Raw genomic sequence first — 14,668 nt, forward strand, 5'->3', positions numbered from 1 at the left:
GAGGAAGAAAGTGATCCCTGGGGACTTCCTATCAGGGACCCTAGATAAGACTGGAGGCTGGCAAGGTTTCTGGACCCATAGAATCTGGGACCAACCCCACCTCCTTTACAGCATCTGACCCCATCTGGCAGCAGAGGTGAGTACAAAAGGGCACATTGAGAGCATTTTCCAACAAAAGAAATCTGTATTCATTTCTTTCTCCATACAACTCCTTCCAAAGGTACTTCCCCCTCACCTCCCACCAAGGGGACCTCCCTCCCCATGCTTGCCACTTTGGCAGAACAGCAAAACAACATAAGACTGAGAACAAGTCTATTGGTGTACAGCTGGGGTGAAATCTACTTGGGGGCCCCAACTTCAGGGATCGGGAGGTGGGATAGGATGGCCCCATATTTCCTACTGGCTACGACGACGTTTCTTCCTTCTACCAGTGACGAAACCGTCACGCCTTCTTTTACGAGGCTGTGAGGGTCGAACCACTCCTAGAGCCAGGGGTTTCTCCCCAGATACCCCGAGTTCAGCTCCCAGGTAGGGTCTCTTTTCAGCAGGGGCTGGACCTCCAACTAGAGCTCGCTTCCCAGACTTGGCAACAGGATACCGAGGTTGGCCAAGGCCTCTTGCCTCAGCAGAGAGGGAGTGGGATGCTCTCTGGACCCCCCGACCTGTGGAGGGCAGACCTGAGGGGGGACGAGGACTGAGGGGAAGCCCCCTTGATGAGAGGCTAAGTTTGGAGGCCAAGAGGTAGGCAAAGTTGGAGAGTTCCTCATCTTCCTCCTCTTCCTCCTCCTCTTCCTTTCCTTTGGCCCCATCTGCTGACCTGCATGTTTCATTAACAGGAGAGGCTTCTCTGAGAGTTAAGGCATCCCTGGTTCCCCATCTAGGGGAAGTGCTTCCAAGGCCCTGGTGAGGAGATGTTGATTTGGGGGTCCCATGTGCGTAAGACTCTTGATTCCCTGGTGAAGGGGCAAAGTCTTTATGCTTGGCTAAATCAGTATCCTCTCTGCCCTCTCCTTGGGGATCATAAGAATTAAAATTTGGTGGGCAGGTATCCTCACTGACTCCTAGCTGGGGCCCACAGGCATCTGTAACATCTAGTATGTTGACATTTTCTGTAGTTTCCAACAGAGGAGAGATGGAATTGCCTCTGCTCCCTGCCTCTTGACTGGCCTCAGAGAAAGAGGAGGCATCCTGGGTAAGGATATTGTCTTGACATGCAGGCAGGAGGGTTTCTTGGGAAGCCCCTAGCGTGGAGGCACCAATTCTGGTTTCCAGCAATGGGGGGCAACCTTCTGCTCGCAGATTACTGGGATCCTGTACAGCCTCAGGGCTCTGCTGTCTATTTTCTATAGGATTCAAGGCCGGGCTATTGGCCCTCAGAGGTTCTGGCAAGTTGCAGTGGTTTCTCTTTTCTAGGGCAGTTGTGGCGTCTGTGCCTGCACAGGGAATTTCACTGCTTCCCACATCCCCAAGTGCTGTGGTTTCTCCAGGACCCAGAGAAATCTTGTTTCTGGAGCCCAGGGCCTGAGAGCCTCCCTGGTGCTCAGTTCTGCATTCCCCAGTTCCACATTCCCCATTGTGGAAGTTCTCTATGACCTCCTCGATTTGTAAGGGCAACGCCAAGACTACAGCATCCATCTCACTGCTCAGCCAAAGTCCTGGACTGAGAGAGGCCCCATCCCTGTCAGTGTCCCTGTCCCTGTCCCCAGTTGCTCTACAGGAAGGGCTCTGCTCATAAGTCTGAACCAGGGGAGGACCTGTGTCATCGTCCCACATGGCTCCTGAAGAGCCTTCCTGAGGCACTGCCAACAGCTCCTTCCCTTGAGGAAGCGCTGCAAGACTCCCCGTCTGTTGTCCTGTCTGCAAACCCACAACCTTTTTTTCTAACCCCTGTCCCTGCAGAGGAGCCAGCTGTGCAAGGCCAGCATCCGAACTGGGAACGATCTCGAGCTGGGGGCCATCCTGCCAGCAAATGGGCAGAGACTTGGAAGTCCTGTCAGCCACCAGGGAGTGCCCAGGGGACCCAGCACCTCCCAAGTGGTCATCCTGATATGGGGATATCTGGTTTGTAACCTTCCCAGACCCTCTTCTCTCTGTAGCTAAGGGTCCTCGAGTTCCCTGTGGAGCTGCAAGTTCTAGCTGCAGGTCCCAGCTGCTGGAGGGTGGCAAAGTGTTCCCATCCCTATGCATCCCCCTCGGGCCATCTAGGGCCCAGTCCTGCCCACCATGCACTTCTCTTGCCCGCTTTCCTGGAGAAGCAGCCTTTCCAAGGCGAATGGTGCCTCCAGCTACCCGAGGCCCAGGTGAGGGCCGAAGCCGCCCACTCCCATCTTCGTCTTCATCAGAAACAGAAAAACTTGAGTCTGATTGAGCTCCATTGCAACTTGGAGGTGCCTCCGCATCCTCCTCTTCCAAGGCCAGGAGTCGCTTCTGGACCAGCTGGAAAGAGAATGGACAAATACTGATCTATACGTGGTTGTGAGAAGGGGTGGCTGAGTGGGTAGTGGGGAGATGGTACTTGGGCAGGGCAGAGAATGCAAGCAAGTGGCATAAGTGACTGTATCAAAGACAGATACCGTAGCTCTTCTCTTCCCTGCTTTCTTGGGCCTTATTCATGCTTTGAGCCCATACACTTCCCTTTTCCTGCATTTCTACTGTTCTGCATTACCTACTTGTTCTGCACCTGAAGCCCAATCCTGAAGCTGTTCGTCTCCAGAAGTCATACCATCCAAGACAGTGTAGGGTTAGAAAAAGTCCTGCAAGCTTCCTGTTCCCTACCTTCCAGGTTTACCTGGGCAAGATTGAGTCCTTCTTCTTGCTCCAGCTCCTCAATTAAGGCCAAGGGATCCCTTTGCTGTTCTGGGGACAGCAGATCTGCCAGAAATTGAGGGTGAATGACAGCCTCCACCTGGGGAAGAGAAGGAAAAGTGATGTGAGTCTTTGACAGGAGGTAACCTGTGAGCCAAGAGGCTCTAGAGAAGCAGCCATGAGCCCCCCTGCCCCACTCACCTCCCCCAGGGTGGTTATAAACAGTGACCACCACCAGCTATCCACATTCACATGTGTGCATGCATGCACACACATTTCTCAGTACAGAAGAGAGCCTGGTTCCTAACTGCCCCAGGCAGAACCCTAGATCTTTGGTTCCCTGGAGTTCCCACCCCAGGATCTGCTAGAAACCAGACCTCCAGGCCCAGCCCACCTTGGAGACAAAGACCTCCTGAGAACACAGCTCATCCATGTAGCTCAGGAGCCCGGGATCTGGATACATCCCTTCCTCCTCCTGCTGTTCTTCCTCTTCCTGTTTCCCATCTGACTCCTCAGTGGCCAAGTGGCTCCCCACCAGCCCTTCCATGATGTCAGCATACTCTTTCACAGCTTCTGGTGGGATCTCCTTGGGTGCCTCGGGAACTAGAGGCCTCTGGGTTTTGCGCTGTCGCCGGCGAGGGGCCCGTGCCTTGGAGGCCGCCTTCTTGGGAATGTACACTAAGGAAAGAGATGGAAAGGAAAAATGAGAAGTGGCACAGAGACTATGACTTCTGCCTCCCAACCCTATGTTTTTTATTTATTCTTTTTTTGTGTGAGGAAGATCGGCCCTGAGCTAACATCTGCCAATCCTCCTCTTTTTGCTGAGGAAGACTGGCCCTGGGCTAACATCCATGCCCATCTTCCTACACTTTATATGGGTCCCTGCCACAGCATGGCCTGACAAGCGGTGCGCACAGGGATCGGAACCCCAGGCCGCTGCAGCAGAGCGCGCACACTTAACCGCTTGCACCACCGGGCCGGCCCCCCAACCCTATGTTTTTAAGGACAGCAATCTGGGTACATTGAAATGGTTCCAGGCTGGATCAAGCCAACCTGAAATAGTACCAGCCATGGGGGAAATCTAGGAGCAAGAGGGTCTAAGAGAGAATCACTGTATGAGTAATCTTGGAACCCCTGAAATCTCAAGAAGTCCCCTGATCCAGCCCCCATTTCTTAGGCAGATGTGGTATTGAGTGCCTCATTTATGGTCTCGGTGAAAGAGGAGTTAGTTTACTTGGCCTAAGATCAATACCTAGTTTGGGACCAAGGGAACCTGAGAACCCAGCCTCCTATGTATGTCTTGTTTGGAACATCAAATGCCACTCCCTGGAGGGAAAGTGGCAGAAGTGAGGGCCATGCCTTCCCTAACCCATGACTGGTTTCTGTAAGCCTCCTTTTCAGCCTTTGGCTCACGGCTCCCGTTGGAATTGGGTAGCCTTACCTGGCTGCTGGCAAACCTCAGGGGCCAGGGGCTCTGGAGGATCAAGTTTCAGAGGGGCTACAGGAGGCAGGCCCTGGGACCCATTCATCAGCTGCATGTTCTGAATCTGCATCTCCTCAGCCTCAAACTCCATGAACCTGCAGAAGGTGAGGAAGGCCCAGGCAGTGCTGAGGCCAGAACCTCCAGGAACCCAGGCACCAAGAGGGAGCCCCTCACAGGTGACTGACTAACAGTTCTGAGGAAACCTTACAAGGTCACCACATAGTCCCTTCACCTGCAGTCATCACTTAGGAAGCTTGTTAAGAAAATGAACAGTCTAGAGCTGTAAGCTTCTCCAGGACAGAGCCATGATTTCCACTTCTTTTTCATACCCTACCTCACCCAGCCTCAATGAGGGTATGCAGCAGCAATCAATACAGGCTTGTTGAATTCAATCAGGCCTATGCCAGAGCCTGGCAGGATCCCACAAGCGGTCCCTCCTCAAGGCCTCATCTGCCCCTGCCTACAACCATAAAGAATGGCTGAAATCCTGGAGCAGGGCCTGGGGTTGCAATTCAAGGCAGTTCCTACCAGGAGGCAGTGCTGAGATCCAGGAGTCCTGAAGCTGGGACTGGCCCTGGAAGGGTAAATCTAAGAGATAAGGGTCCACAAAAATTGGGGGAGAAAGTGGAAGCTAAGCTTGGAGGAAAGGGTTCATTTTCCTCAGAGTTATTTTTTTTAACCAAGGAGATTATCATGGAGAAATGGGGGATATGAGCCAGGACACCACTCTGGGCATCCAGGAATCTCCCCTGACCAACCTCTTCAAGAACCTGCCCCTCCCTGAGATGACAGGTAAATGATTTCTGTGCCACTCTCTTCAGAGGAGCAGTGGTTCCCAAGGTCTGCATCAATAGTCACTTGCTACCTGGTCAATGAGATACGAAGGAACCGGCCTAATAGAGCTTACCTCCTCCTGTTAGTTCCCTTCAGCATGAATTTTTACACCAAATGGGCTCCAATCCCAGCCTAAGAGCTTCAAGATCAAGGCCCCTATATAATTCAAAATCTGGAGAAGGGAGAGCTTCCAAGAGGAGACAGGACAGAAAAACCCAAGAGTCAGGAGGTGAAAGCAGCAGCAAGGATCCAGGAGACCCTATCCAATCCACACCCCTCCTGGCATCCCCTCTAATAATCACCCATACACCCAAACCCAAGCCTCTCTTACCTGCCCCCCATCCCTTAGCCACACAGCACCCCCGGAGAAGGAGGGTAGGTCCGACTCACTTTTCTGCCATCTCATAAAAGATCATCCGGTCAAAGTTGCTGGTGCGCTCCCACTCCTGCACAGCCCTTGGCAGTCCCTCCTCCAAGGTCATAGTGGGCTTCAGCCGGGCCAGGGAACGAAGCACTGGGCTAAAACCCCCATTGGGTCAGTCACGTTCCACAAGTGTGCCCCCTCATCTACCTCAATATACACCCCCTACCCTTCATCAGATCTATCATGCCCCTCAGTCCGTCACGTCCCACTTCTGATGAGACTTTCAGACCCCCCCACCTCCCAACCATTCATTCATTTACCAAACTGGCCTTTCTTCCCACTGAAATTTACAAATCTCACACAAAGTCAAACAGATGGTTCTCCCCACCTTTTGAAATCAACCATCCTGAATTCTCATAGTGCTCTCCTTAACAAAACATTAGGAAGAAAGCACATGTTATTAAATTAATGGGATTCATTATAAAGTAGGCTTAACCCTCCCCAAAGTCTTGCATTTTAAAAAAGGCACTCACTAACCCAAATGTATCTCTATTTAAAGGTTGTGTGGTGTTTTTACTTGTTGGTTTTTAAGTGTTTTTTGCCTCCGGGATACCCCTCGCAGACAGTCAAATATCAATACTCTTTGAGCTCTTGGTGATTCATGTTCACCCTTCTGACTTCCCACATTACTCTGTCTAGAATCGCCTGAGGAAGCTTGTTATAAATATGGATTATAGCACCCCAGGATCCCAGGACCTGGGCGTTGTACCAGCTTCCCAGGTGACTGTTGCAGCAGCTCCAGACTGCACTTTTGGGGGAGACCCTGCCCAGAGCCCCTGAGCCAGGAAAGGAGGAAGAGGCTGGGAGCTGGCAATTCAGCAGTGCAGGCTCAAGAGTCAGAATGTCAGCCTGCCAGGCTCCAAGAGAACTCGGAGCTGTCTGGAGAAAGCAGGGAGCCTGTGAGATGATCTACACCAAGGACTTTGGGGGAGCCTTTCGATTTAGTTACTCAGAGTCAGGGTGGAAAGGGAGATTCCTTTAGGAGTTCAACCACCGGGGGAACAACATTTTAGTCCAGTAAAATGTGGTATGTGTTATGCAGTGGTTTACACAAAATGTTGAGAGTACAGTGCAGTTGAGAGAGGCAGCGGGTCTGGGTGGGAAAAAGAGAAAATTCCTCAGATAGCTAATGACTGCTTCATAAAAACAACAGTTACCCCATGACCCCGGGCTCCTGGGCTAAGCAGCCACTCATAGACATTTTGGCCTTTTGTGAGTTCTTTTCCTCTTCTGGATTGCCTTTTAATAATAATAATAATAGCAGCTACCATTTAATGAGGCATTCTCTGTGCCAGGCACTCTGCTAAAGCACTTCGCATATATTAACTCATTTCATCTTCTCAGCAATCCTCTGAGGTAAGTATAATCATCCCCTTTCTAGATGAGAAAACTAAGGGCAAAGATTAAACATCGGGCCCGGCGTCACAAATCTAGTGAGCGCTGGAGCCTAGGCCATTGACCACGAAGCAAGCGCTACCACCTCCCTATTTCAACTTGAATTCTGAATAAAATCAGAGGCGGTGGAGGAGGTGGCACACACAAGGTCCTCTGCCTGGCCCTGCAGGAATGGGTCAGGGCCCAGCACTCATCCTGGCCAGTTTGCACGGCTCAACTCGATGTCTTGATGCCGGACGGTATGGGAGGACTCTGGCACTTGATGTCAGAGACCTAAATTCCAATCATTGCTCCTCGCTCTATGACACAGGAAACCTCTCTGAGCTTCATTCAGTCTTCTCATCTATTAAATGAAGATTACCATAAAAACGCTTGCCTGAACTCACAAGGATGTGAGGACCCCTGAGACAAGATACCTGCAAAAACATTATAATCTGGGAAGTGGGTAAAGAGGCTTATTCTCCTCCTCCTCCTCATTATTATTATTACACTTTTTGTTCTCATAGCATCTCCATCACGCTCATGACCTGCCCTCAAGTATTCCTAAATAGTCTAATCTCTTTTGTCCATCCCAAAGTCCTCCTTATTTAAAGCCCTAGGATAATTCATCTCAGGTCTCCCCACTTACATAAGAAAGCAGGAAAGGGCTTCTGCATCAGGACTTTGGGATAAGTGCCTCCGGGCCAAGGCTTTGTAGCGCTGCCAGCGTCGGAAGTTCTCATAAACACCCTTGGAGGTATAGGAGAGGTCACCCAGCGAGGACTTGGATCGAGCAGCCGCAGGACCTCCTTCCCCGGATGCCCCAAGTGGCCCTGGCCAAGCCTTTTCCTGGGGCACAATGGGGGCCAGTTGGGCAGCTGTTGGTGGAGCCTGAGCAGGAAGGCCTAGGAGGCCCTCCTGGCTCACCCCAACAGGCTTACTGGGCAAAAGGGTCCTCACGTTAGAGGCTGTCATGAATTGAGGGGGAAGACCCTCGGGGCCCCCACAGGCAGCATCTGAGGCAATCCAATTGAGGGCGGTCTGAGCAACGATAAAGTTCTGAGTTTGAGAGGGCTCAGCTGGTGCCTCTTCTGTCTTGACTTTGACAATGACTTTGCCAGCTCCAACCCCACTGGGTCCAGGGCCCCCATCCCCTGTCAGCAACAATGGGCTGGGGAAAGCAGAAAGCACCAGAGGGTTGCCTGGAGAGAAAGCTGAAGGCATGGGGGGCTGTGGAGGTGGCTCCCAAGGTGGTTGGTCTGGTGGGCCAGCAGCTGGTGGGGGAAAGGGAAGTGCAGTGAAAGGAGACCGGGTGGCGCCAGGTTTCATGGTCACATCCGGTCCCGGCAACGGAGATGCTGGTGAGACAAAGAAAAAGAGGGCATGGAGTAGGAGAAAAGGAGACCAGAAGTCAGATCATCAGAGTTCCACTTTAGTCCCTGAAGAATCAGAGTTCCGATTCTCAACAGGTGAGGGAGGAGATATGGAGAGAGAACTTGTATAGTTTGCAATGTCCCCCAAGTGATCTTGATGTCCCTTACTCCCAGTTAAGAATTATTGCACTAGAGAAGCTGCAATAATTCTTGGACCTATGAGCTCATGCCCCATAACTCATTGCACCCAGCATACAGGTACACCTTTATTCCCATCCATTCCCAACACATTCAAACCACCTGAACCCTACTCCCAGCTGCTCTGTGGTCCCTGCCACCACTCACAGAAGTGTTGTTCCCAGAAGAGGATGTGTGGATTAGATGTTTGGTTCCCAGCACTTCTGTTATATAACAGCCAGGAATGACTGGAGATAAGGGTCAGGAAATGAGCAAGGGCAGGGTGGTGTGGGGAGGGAGGTTTCCAGAGCTTCAAGTAGCTGCTGGACATGTTAAAATTTGGCAATGCAGACTATCTGTGATCCTTCTGCTTGAAGTTCCTAACATCAGAAATTTAGGGCCCACTATGAACAAGGCACTGATAAGGAAGTCCAAAACACAGTACTTGCTGAGGAGGAGCTAAGCGGACTCCAGTCAAAGAGACGAAAGATAAATACACAAAACGTGTACTTAATTAATCAGGACATGTGTCTCCTAGGACTTTTAACAATAACAATAGAAGATCATCTGTCTAATTTCATGCTACTCTCCTCCCCTCTTATAAAGAATATCCCACTGGCAAACTAACAACACTCAGTTTCCGTTTCCAGACCATGAAGGAGACACGGAATATGAGCAAACTCGTCATCTCAACCACAGAGCAGAGGGCCAGGAGTACTCCACCAAGTACGGAACACAAAGAAATGGGTTTGAATGCCTGAGCTCCACAAAAGGTAGAAAAGCTGAGAGCATCTCAGGGAAGCCCCAGCTCTTGTACTGGCTGGAGTGACCCACCTCCCCTGGCCCTGGCGGAGGAATCAAGGAAAACTGCTCCCTGAACTGAGAGAGAAGCCATCTCTGGGGCTGGAAGGAGCCATGAGGCTCTGAGCAGAGGCGCTTATAGTACCTTCCAGTCTAGCTTTCGGGAGGACATTTCTCTACAGACTTGGCAACAGATAACCCCACTGAACAGTTTTCCAGCTAAGGCCTCCACCCCCCACCCCCTCAGTAAGATCCAGAATGGCCCCAGCTCAATTCTCTCAGGGCAAAATTCTAGAGCACCCTCCGGTTGCCTAAAGAAGACACAGGAACTCGAGGCTTCCCCTTGAACCTTCTCTGGGCCCCACACATACTCCTGCCCCTGCCACACAAGCATATGTTAAAAGGGTCCCTCTTCCAGAGAAGCAAGTTGTTAACTGCCATTCCTTCTCTATCATCAGCACTTTCCTCTGAGGTGCTTTGATCTGTCTCCCAGGAGGCCTTCTTCCTTCCCCAACCCCCAGTCTTAATGGCACAACCTCCTTCCCCAGCCTCCCCCAGTGAGAGGCCTTTGGTGAGGTCTCTAGTGATCTCGCATCCCTCTAGATCAGCCCAAAGAGCCTGTCCCCAAGTAAAGCATCAAATTTTAATCCTGAAGGATGTGAGCAGGTGGCAGGGACCCTCCCGCCCACCTGCAGACTTACTTCCATCTGAAGCCATCCTCTCAGGTTTGGGCGCTAACCGTGGCTGTCTGGAAGCCTCCAGAATGAGACAGTCAGGTTCAGGACCCAGAGAGTAATCTGGCTCCAGTAGAGGCACAGGGATCCAAGGAAGGGAGGGTAAAGATCAGATTAAAACAGAACTAGAATCTAGGACTCAAGGCATTCTGCAGTGGGGGAGGGGACAGCAGAATATGGGGTGGGGGGAGGGAGATACTCCACAAAGGGTTCTAGTAAGCAGTAACAAGGAATTCCCTCCAAACCAGAGTATGGCAACACAATTGTTGTGTACCTCTTTAGGGATATTTGTATATTCGTTCTCAGATTCCCAACATTATAGTTTTACATCTCAGTACCCTATACAACTCTTCACCAATATATCTAGTTCTGTGCCCTTCAATCCCATCCAGTTCTGTACCTGATTTCCCATTAATAGCAGGTTGTGGCAGACCCTTGACTTAATTCAATGTTGGCTATATTTTCTGAACCAAATTCAGAGCACATAGTCTGGTGTACTTAAGGATCAAGGGAATAGAATGTCTGAAATTAGGGTTGTCTCATAAGACCCAGGGTGTTCAATTGCTGTATGCATATCATTTCCTTGGAAAGCTGTCCTGCAGTGCCCCAACAGTCCACTTCCATCAGCTCTGCAGTCCACAGAAGGCTCAGCCTTACCCCTGGCTGAAAAGCCCCACTCTATCAAAAACTGCCATTCAGCCTAAAATTTCAAGACCAAAAAGTCCTTCCTTTTGTTTGTTAAATTATTTTGTTTTAAAATTTTGTTAAATAATTTTAATTTTTTAAATGGGTAATACATCAGCATGGTTCAAAAGTCAAACTATGCAAAATGGAATATACAGCAAGTCTCCCTCCCACTCCTTTCCTCTGGGACGGAGTTCTTTATCCCAGAGGAAACCAATATTATGTTTCTTGTGAATCCTTGCAGAGATATTTTATGCAACTACAAGTGAATACAAACTATATTCTTTAAAAAAAATAAAGTCTTTCAGTTTTTCTGGTTATAAAATTAATACATGCTCCAATGTTTTTGCTATTATACATAATACTGCAACGATCATCTTTGTAATGATATCTGGGCTCCAATTTTCGTTTTTCAAACTAGAGTCCTATAAGGAGAATTTCTACGTTCTTTTAAAAATTGGAAATACCCTTCGGAGGTACATCTTATTATGCTATTATTAGCTACTCACCACCATAAGAGCGCTGAATTTGTGGTAAAGAGACCTGAGTTTGAATCTTGGTTCGACCTCTAAAACATACTTCACCAGTTTCATAAAATAACTTCACGCTCTCCTCGCTGTACAGAATATTGAATACCCATCATGCACTCTTTACCGCCAATACTTTGAAATAGGGCGCGGGGATCGGATGTAAAAGAGAGGAGGGAAGAAAACCTTCTTCTTTCTTCCCTAAGGTAAAGGGGCTCTGGATCCTGGAGCTATTGTTTCTCCAGACACTAGAAACACACTGCCCCTGAAATGGGTGTGCATCTTGAAATAAAGACAGGATTCTATTCATCAATGTTCAACTCATATCCATCCTTACCCCCCTCTAACGCCTAGCAGCCTAGCAGTGTCGGGCACACAGGGGGCACACTCCACGCGTCTCTGAACGCCTGCAAGGTTGCAACTGGGCGCCAACGCCAGCAAAGTTGCAACTGGGTTGCAACTGGGCCAACTCTTGCACTAGGGCTCCCCCTTTTGGCCAGCTGGAGAAAGGCCTAAGTGGACTACATTTCCCGGCATGCCTAGAAAGAGACTTCCGGCTATGCAGGAAGGAAATTGACAAACACGTGAGGCGGTCTGTTGGACGGAGCTGCGCACGGAGTTGGAAGTTCTGGCTGTAGTCTGATCATGTTCCTCCAGTATTATCTCAACGAGCAGGGAGACCGGGTCTATACGCTTAAGGTGAGTAGAGGAAACAGGTTGTGAATGGGTATGGCGAGAAATGTAGGTGGGAGCAGCGGTTGAGACCAGGCACCGAGTTGCCTCCCTGGGTGAGGCGAACTAGAAAACCCAGAAGCCAGGCGTGGTAGAAGCGGGAGTGTATGACCCCTTCGTCTGTCCGTCACGTCTTCTGTCCTGTTTACCTTTTTTTGCGCGGCCCCCTCCCCATCCCAGCCTCCATCTCCCTTTAGACGCCGGTGCTTGAGTTTTCCCATCACTCCTGTACTGATGTTCTCTGTTTCTTGAGCAGAAGCTTGACCCTGTGGGACAACAGACCTGCTCGGCCCATCCTGCTCGGTTCTCCCCAGACGACAAATACTCTCGACACCGAATCACCATCAAGAAACGCTTCAAGGTGCTCATGACCCAGCAACCGCGCCCTGTCCTCTGAGAGTCCCTTAAATTTCGTGTGTCTTCTGCCGCCTGCTACCCCTCAAGAGACTTTCCGAAACCACGCTCTTCAATCTGTGAGCCTTGAGGCCTTCTGACCACCCTTGCTCTGTGGAATCCGGTCTCATCATTGCTTTTGATCATGCTTGTGTGAGGCAATCATGGTAGCATCTCCCTTAAAGGGAACAAGTTTGAATCTTCTTTTCATGTTTTCAGTCACTGCCAAGTTATTAAAATGATTTGAAGGAGCTCTTGTTTTGTATGTTGTGGGAAGAAAGAAGTGGTTTAAAAACAAAGACAAAAACGAAGGAGCTGAGAGGGAAGAGTACTCCCAAAGGTACAGCAAGTTCACTTGGAAGAAAAACTTGAGTCGCTGCTGCAGCAGGAGTCCTGCTGTGCTGTTAGTGATAGGAGGGTGTTGAGGAAGGGGAAGAAAGGTTGAGAAAGACGCGTCCACAACTGTCAGCATTCTCTGAAAAATACCCCTGTTGTCACTTAAATAATTTCTTGCCCCTTGAAATGACATTGACTCAAAATGGAAGAGTTGCTTGAAAAATAATAGCTATTTTGTAGAGGGAAGGCAGTGAATTGGAAGTCAGGAGACCAGGATTCTCCCCTCTTTGTATAACTTTGAGAAAGTCACTTAACCTGTTCAGTCTCATTTTTCTCATCATTTCTAAGTTCTCTTCCAACTCTAAAATTGATAGGGTTCAGTGGTGGATCTTAATATATCTACAGTGTTTGTGCAGCCGTTGTGAATAGCAATGCCTTTATGCATATTCACTTCCCCTCTGGAAATAATCCCAGGTTTTTTGTTCTCTCCATCAAGGAATTGTCTTTTTACATACACCTAACTTTATATTCTCTCTGGCAGCTAGCTGCTATTTGGAACTCTTCATGGATCTTAATTTAGAAGATGAAATATGAGAGATTTTGTTGTTTGTCAAGGTAGTGTGGGGGTTAATTAAAAATTTCTTATTTCTTAGTCTATTCACTTACATGGTTCTTAGTATTGGATCTGAGGGATTTTAAAGAGTTACTTTATCCTATTAAGGGGATAATCTTTGAAGAAAGGTTAAAAATTCTGCAAATGACTAGAAAAAGGATCTGCTAAGGAAGATTTCTTAAGCACCAAAGTCAGTAAATGAATTCTGCTACCAATTTTTTTAATGGTGACTGTAATTCTGTCTTTATAAGTTACCACCCCGCCAAAAAAAAAAAGAAAAAGGATTAGCATTGTTCCATGCTACCTGCTGTGTAGACTGAAATGAAAAGATTTGACCTGGAAATATTCCTAATCAAAGTAGAGGAGAAAAGGCAAACTGGTTTCAATATACCGAGGACTTTTTCTTTAAGAGACCCCCTAGGTATTAACATCTCTGAGATGTGCTCAGAAACAGTTAAGAGGTATAATATATTGGTATTAGGTAGTATATATAAATGAATGAAAATACACTGTTATGAAACAAAATTGGATATTGTAAAAAATTCAGCGTTTCTTTATAAAGGGAAAGTCTGTGAGATTTGAATGAATAGCAGGCCTGCCTGAGGAAAAAACTGATCCCTCAGGGAGGTGAATTTCTTGCTTTCTCAGGTAGGAAACCTGTCAAGAATCAAGCTTTGAGGAGGTTTACATTTTAAATGGGAATTTATTTCTCATTTTGTTACCTGGATCTTTTTAACCAGATTTTGGACTTTGTGTGTCATTTGATAAAAGGGAATATCCTGGCTCAGGTCTTAAATACTGTTTGATCTATTGCTAAGGATGATGCTGAAACATTTCCACTTGGGATGGGCAAGGACCTAGGCAAAGCTAGGACCCAGATTGTTAAATTTAAATGTCTTGACCAGGGCCGGCCCCGTGGTGTACTGGTTAAGTGTGCGCGCTCAGCTGCTGGTGGCCCAGGTTCAGATCCTGGGTGCTCACCAACGCACCGCTTGTCAAGCCATGCTGTGGGGGTGTCCCATATCAAGTGGAGGAAGATGGGCACAGATGTTAGCCCAGGGCCAGTCTTCCTCAGCAAAAAGAGGAGGATTGACATGGATGTTAGCTCAGGGCTGCTCTTCCTCATACACACACGAAAAATAATAAAATAAAATAAATGCCTTGACCAAAGCTATGGGAAATAACCTCCTAACAAAACATTGATGACTCAAAATGTATTGAACACCTTTACTCATGCATTAAATACACATGCTGAGAAAAATATTCTGATGGCAATAGTCAACAGAAAGTATCTCAATATCTTTTCCAGGTCTAATATGAAAAACATTTTCTTTAATGGAACTTAAAGTCTGACTAGAAAGTGAACATAACATTTTTT

General features: G+C 48.5%; 2 protein-coding genes across 2 annotated transcripts; one reads left to right on the forward strand and one right to left on the reverse strand.

The window, feature by feature from the left end:
- Nucleotides 1-261: 261 nt before the first annotated feature.
- Nucleotides 262-11,329, reverse strand: NUTM1 (NUT midline carcinoma family member 1). Its single transcript, XM_058540529.1, has 8 exons — nt 11,326-11,329; nt 9,973-10,068; nt 7,570-8,278; nt 5,513-5,641; nt 4,247-4,383; nt 3,200-3,483; nt 2,789-2,905; nt 262-2,436 (listed from the first exon to the last, which is right to left on the reverse strand). The coding sequence occupies exons 1-8, from the start codon at nt 11,327-11,329 to the stop codon at nt 397-399; spliced, it is 3,516 nt and encodes a 1,171-aa protein (XP_058396512.1). The 3' UTR covers nt 262-396.
- Nucleotides 11,330-11,799: 470 nt separating this feature from the next.
- NOP10 (NOP10 ribonucleoprotein) lies at nt 11,800-12,592 on the forward strand. Its single transcript, XM_058540443.1, has 2 exons — nt 11,800-11,915; nt 12,205-12,592. The coding sequence occupies exons 1-2, from the start codon at nt 11,862-11,864 to the stop codon at nt 12,343-12,345; spliced, it is 195 nt and encodes a 64-aa protein (XP_058396426.1). The 5' UTR covers nt 11,800-11,861; the 3' UTR covers nt 12,346-12,592.
- The last annotated feature ends 2,076 nt before the right edge of the window (nt 12,593-14,668 follow it).

This window comes from Diceros bicornis, chromosome 5 (genome assembly GCF_020826845.1).
Source record: "Diceros bicornis minor isolate mBicDic1 chromosome 5, mDicBic1.mat.cur, whole genome shotgun sequence".
Lineage (NCBI taxonomy): Eukaryota > Metazoa > Chordata > Mammalia > Perissodactyla > Rhinocerotidae > Diceros > Diceros bicornis.

Coding starts and splice junctions, on each gene's coding strand:
- NUTM1 (XM_058540529.1), bottom strand. Junction 5,642..7,569: donor GCCCTTTCCTGCTTTCTTAT/GTAAGTGGGGAG, acceptor TGGGGGTTTTAG/CCCAGTGCTTCGTTCCCTGG. Junction 3,484..4,246: donor TGAGGTTTGCCAGCAGCCAG/GTAAGGCTACCC, acceptor CTCTTTCCTTAG/TGTACATTCCCAAGAAGGCG.
- NOP10 (XM_058540443.1), top strand. CDS start 11,862: ATGTTCCTCCAGTATTATCTCAACGAGCAGGGAGACCGGGTCTATACG. Junction 11,916..12,204: donor ACCGGGTCTATACGCTTAAG/GTGAGTAGAGGA, acceptor TTTCTTGAGCAG/AAGCTTGACCCTGTGGGACA.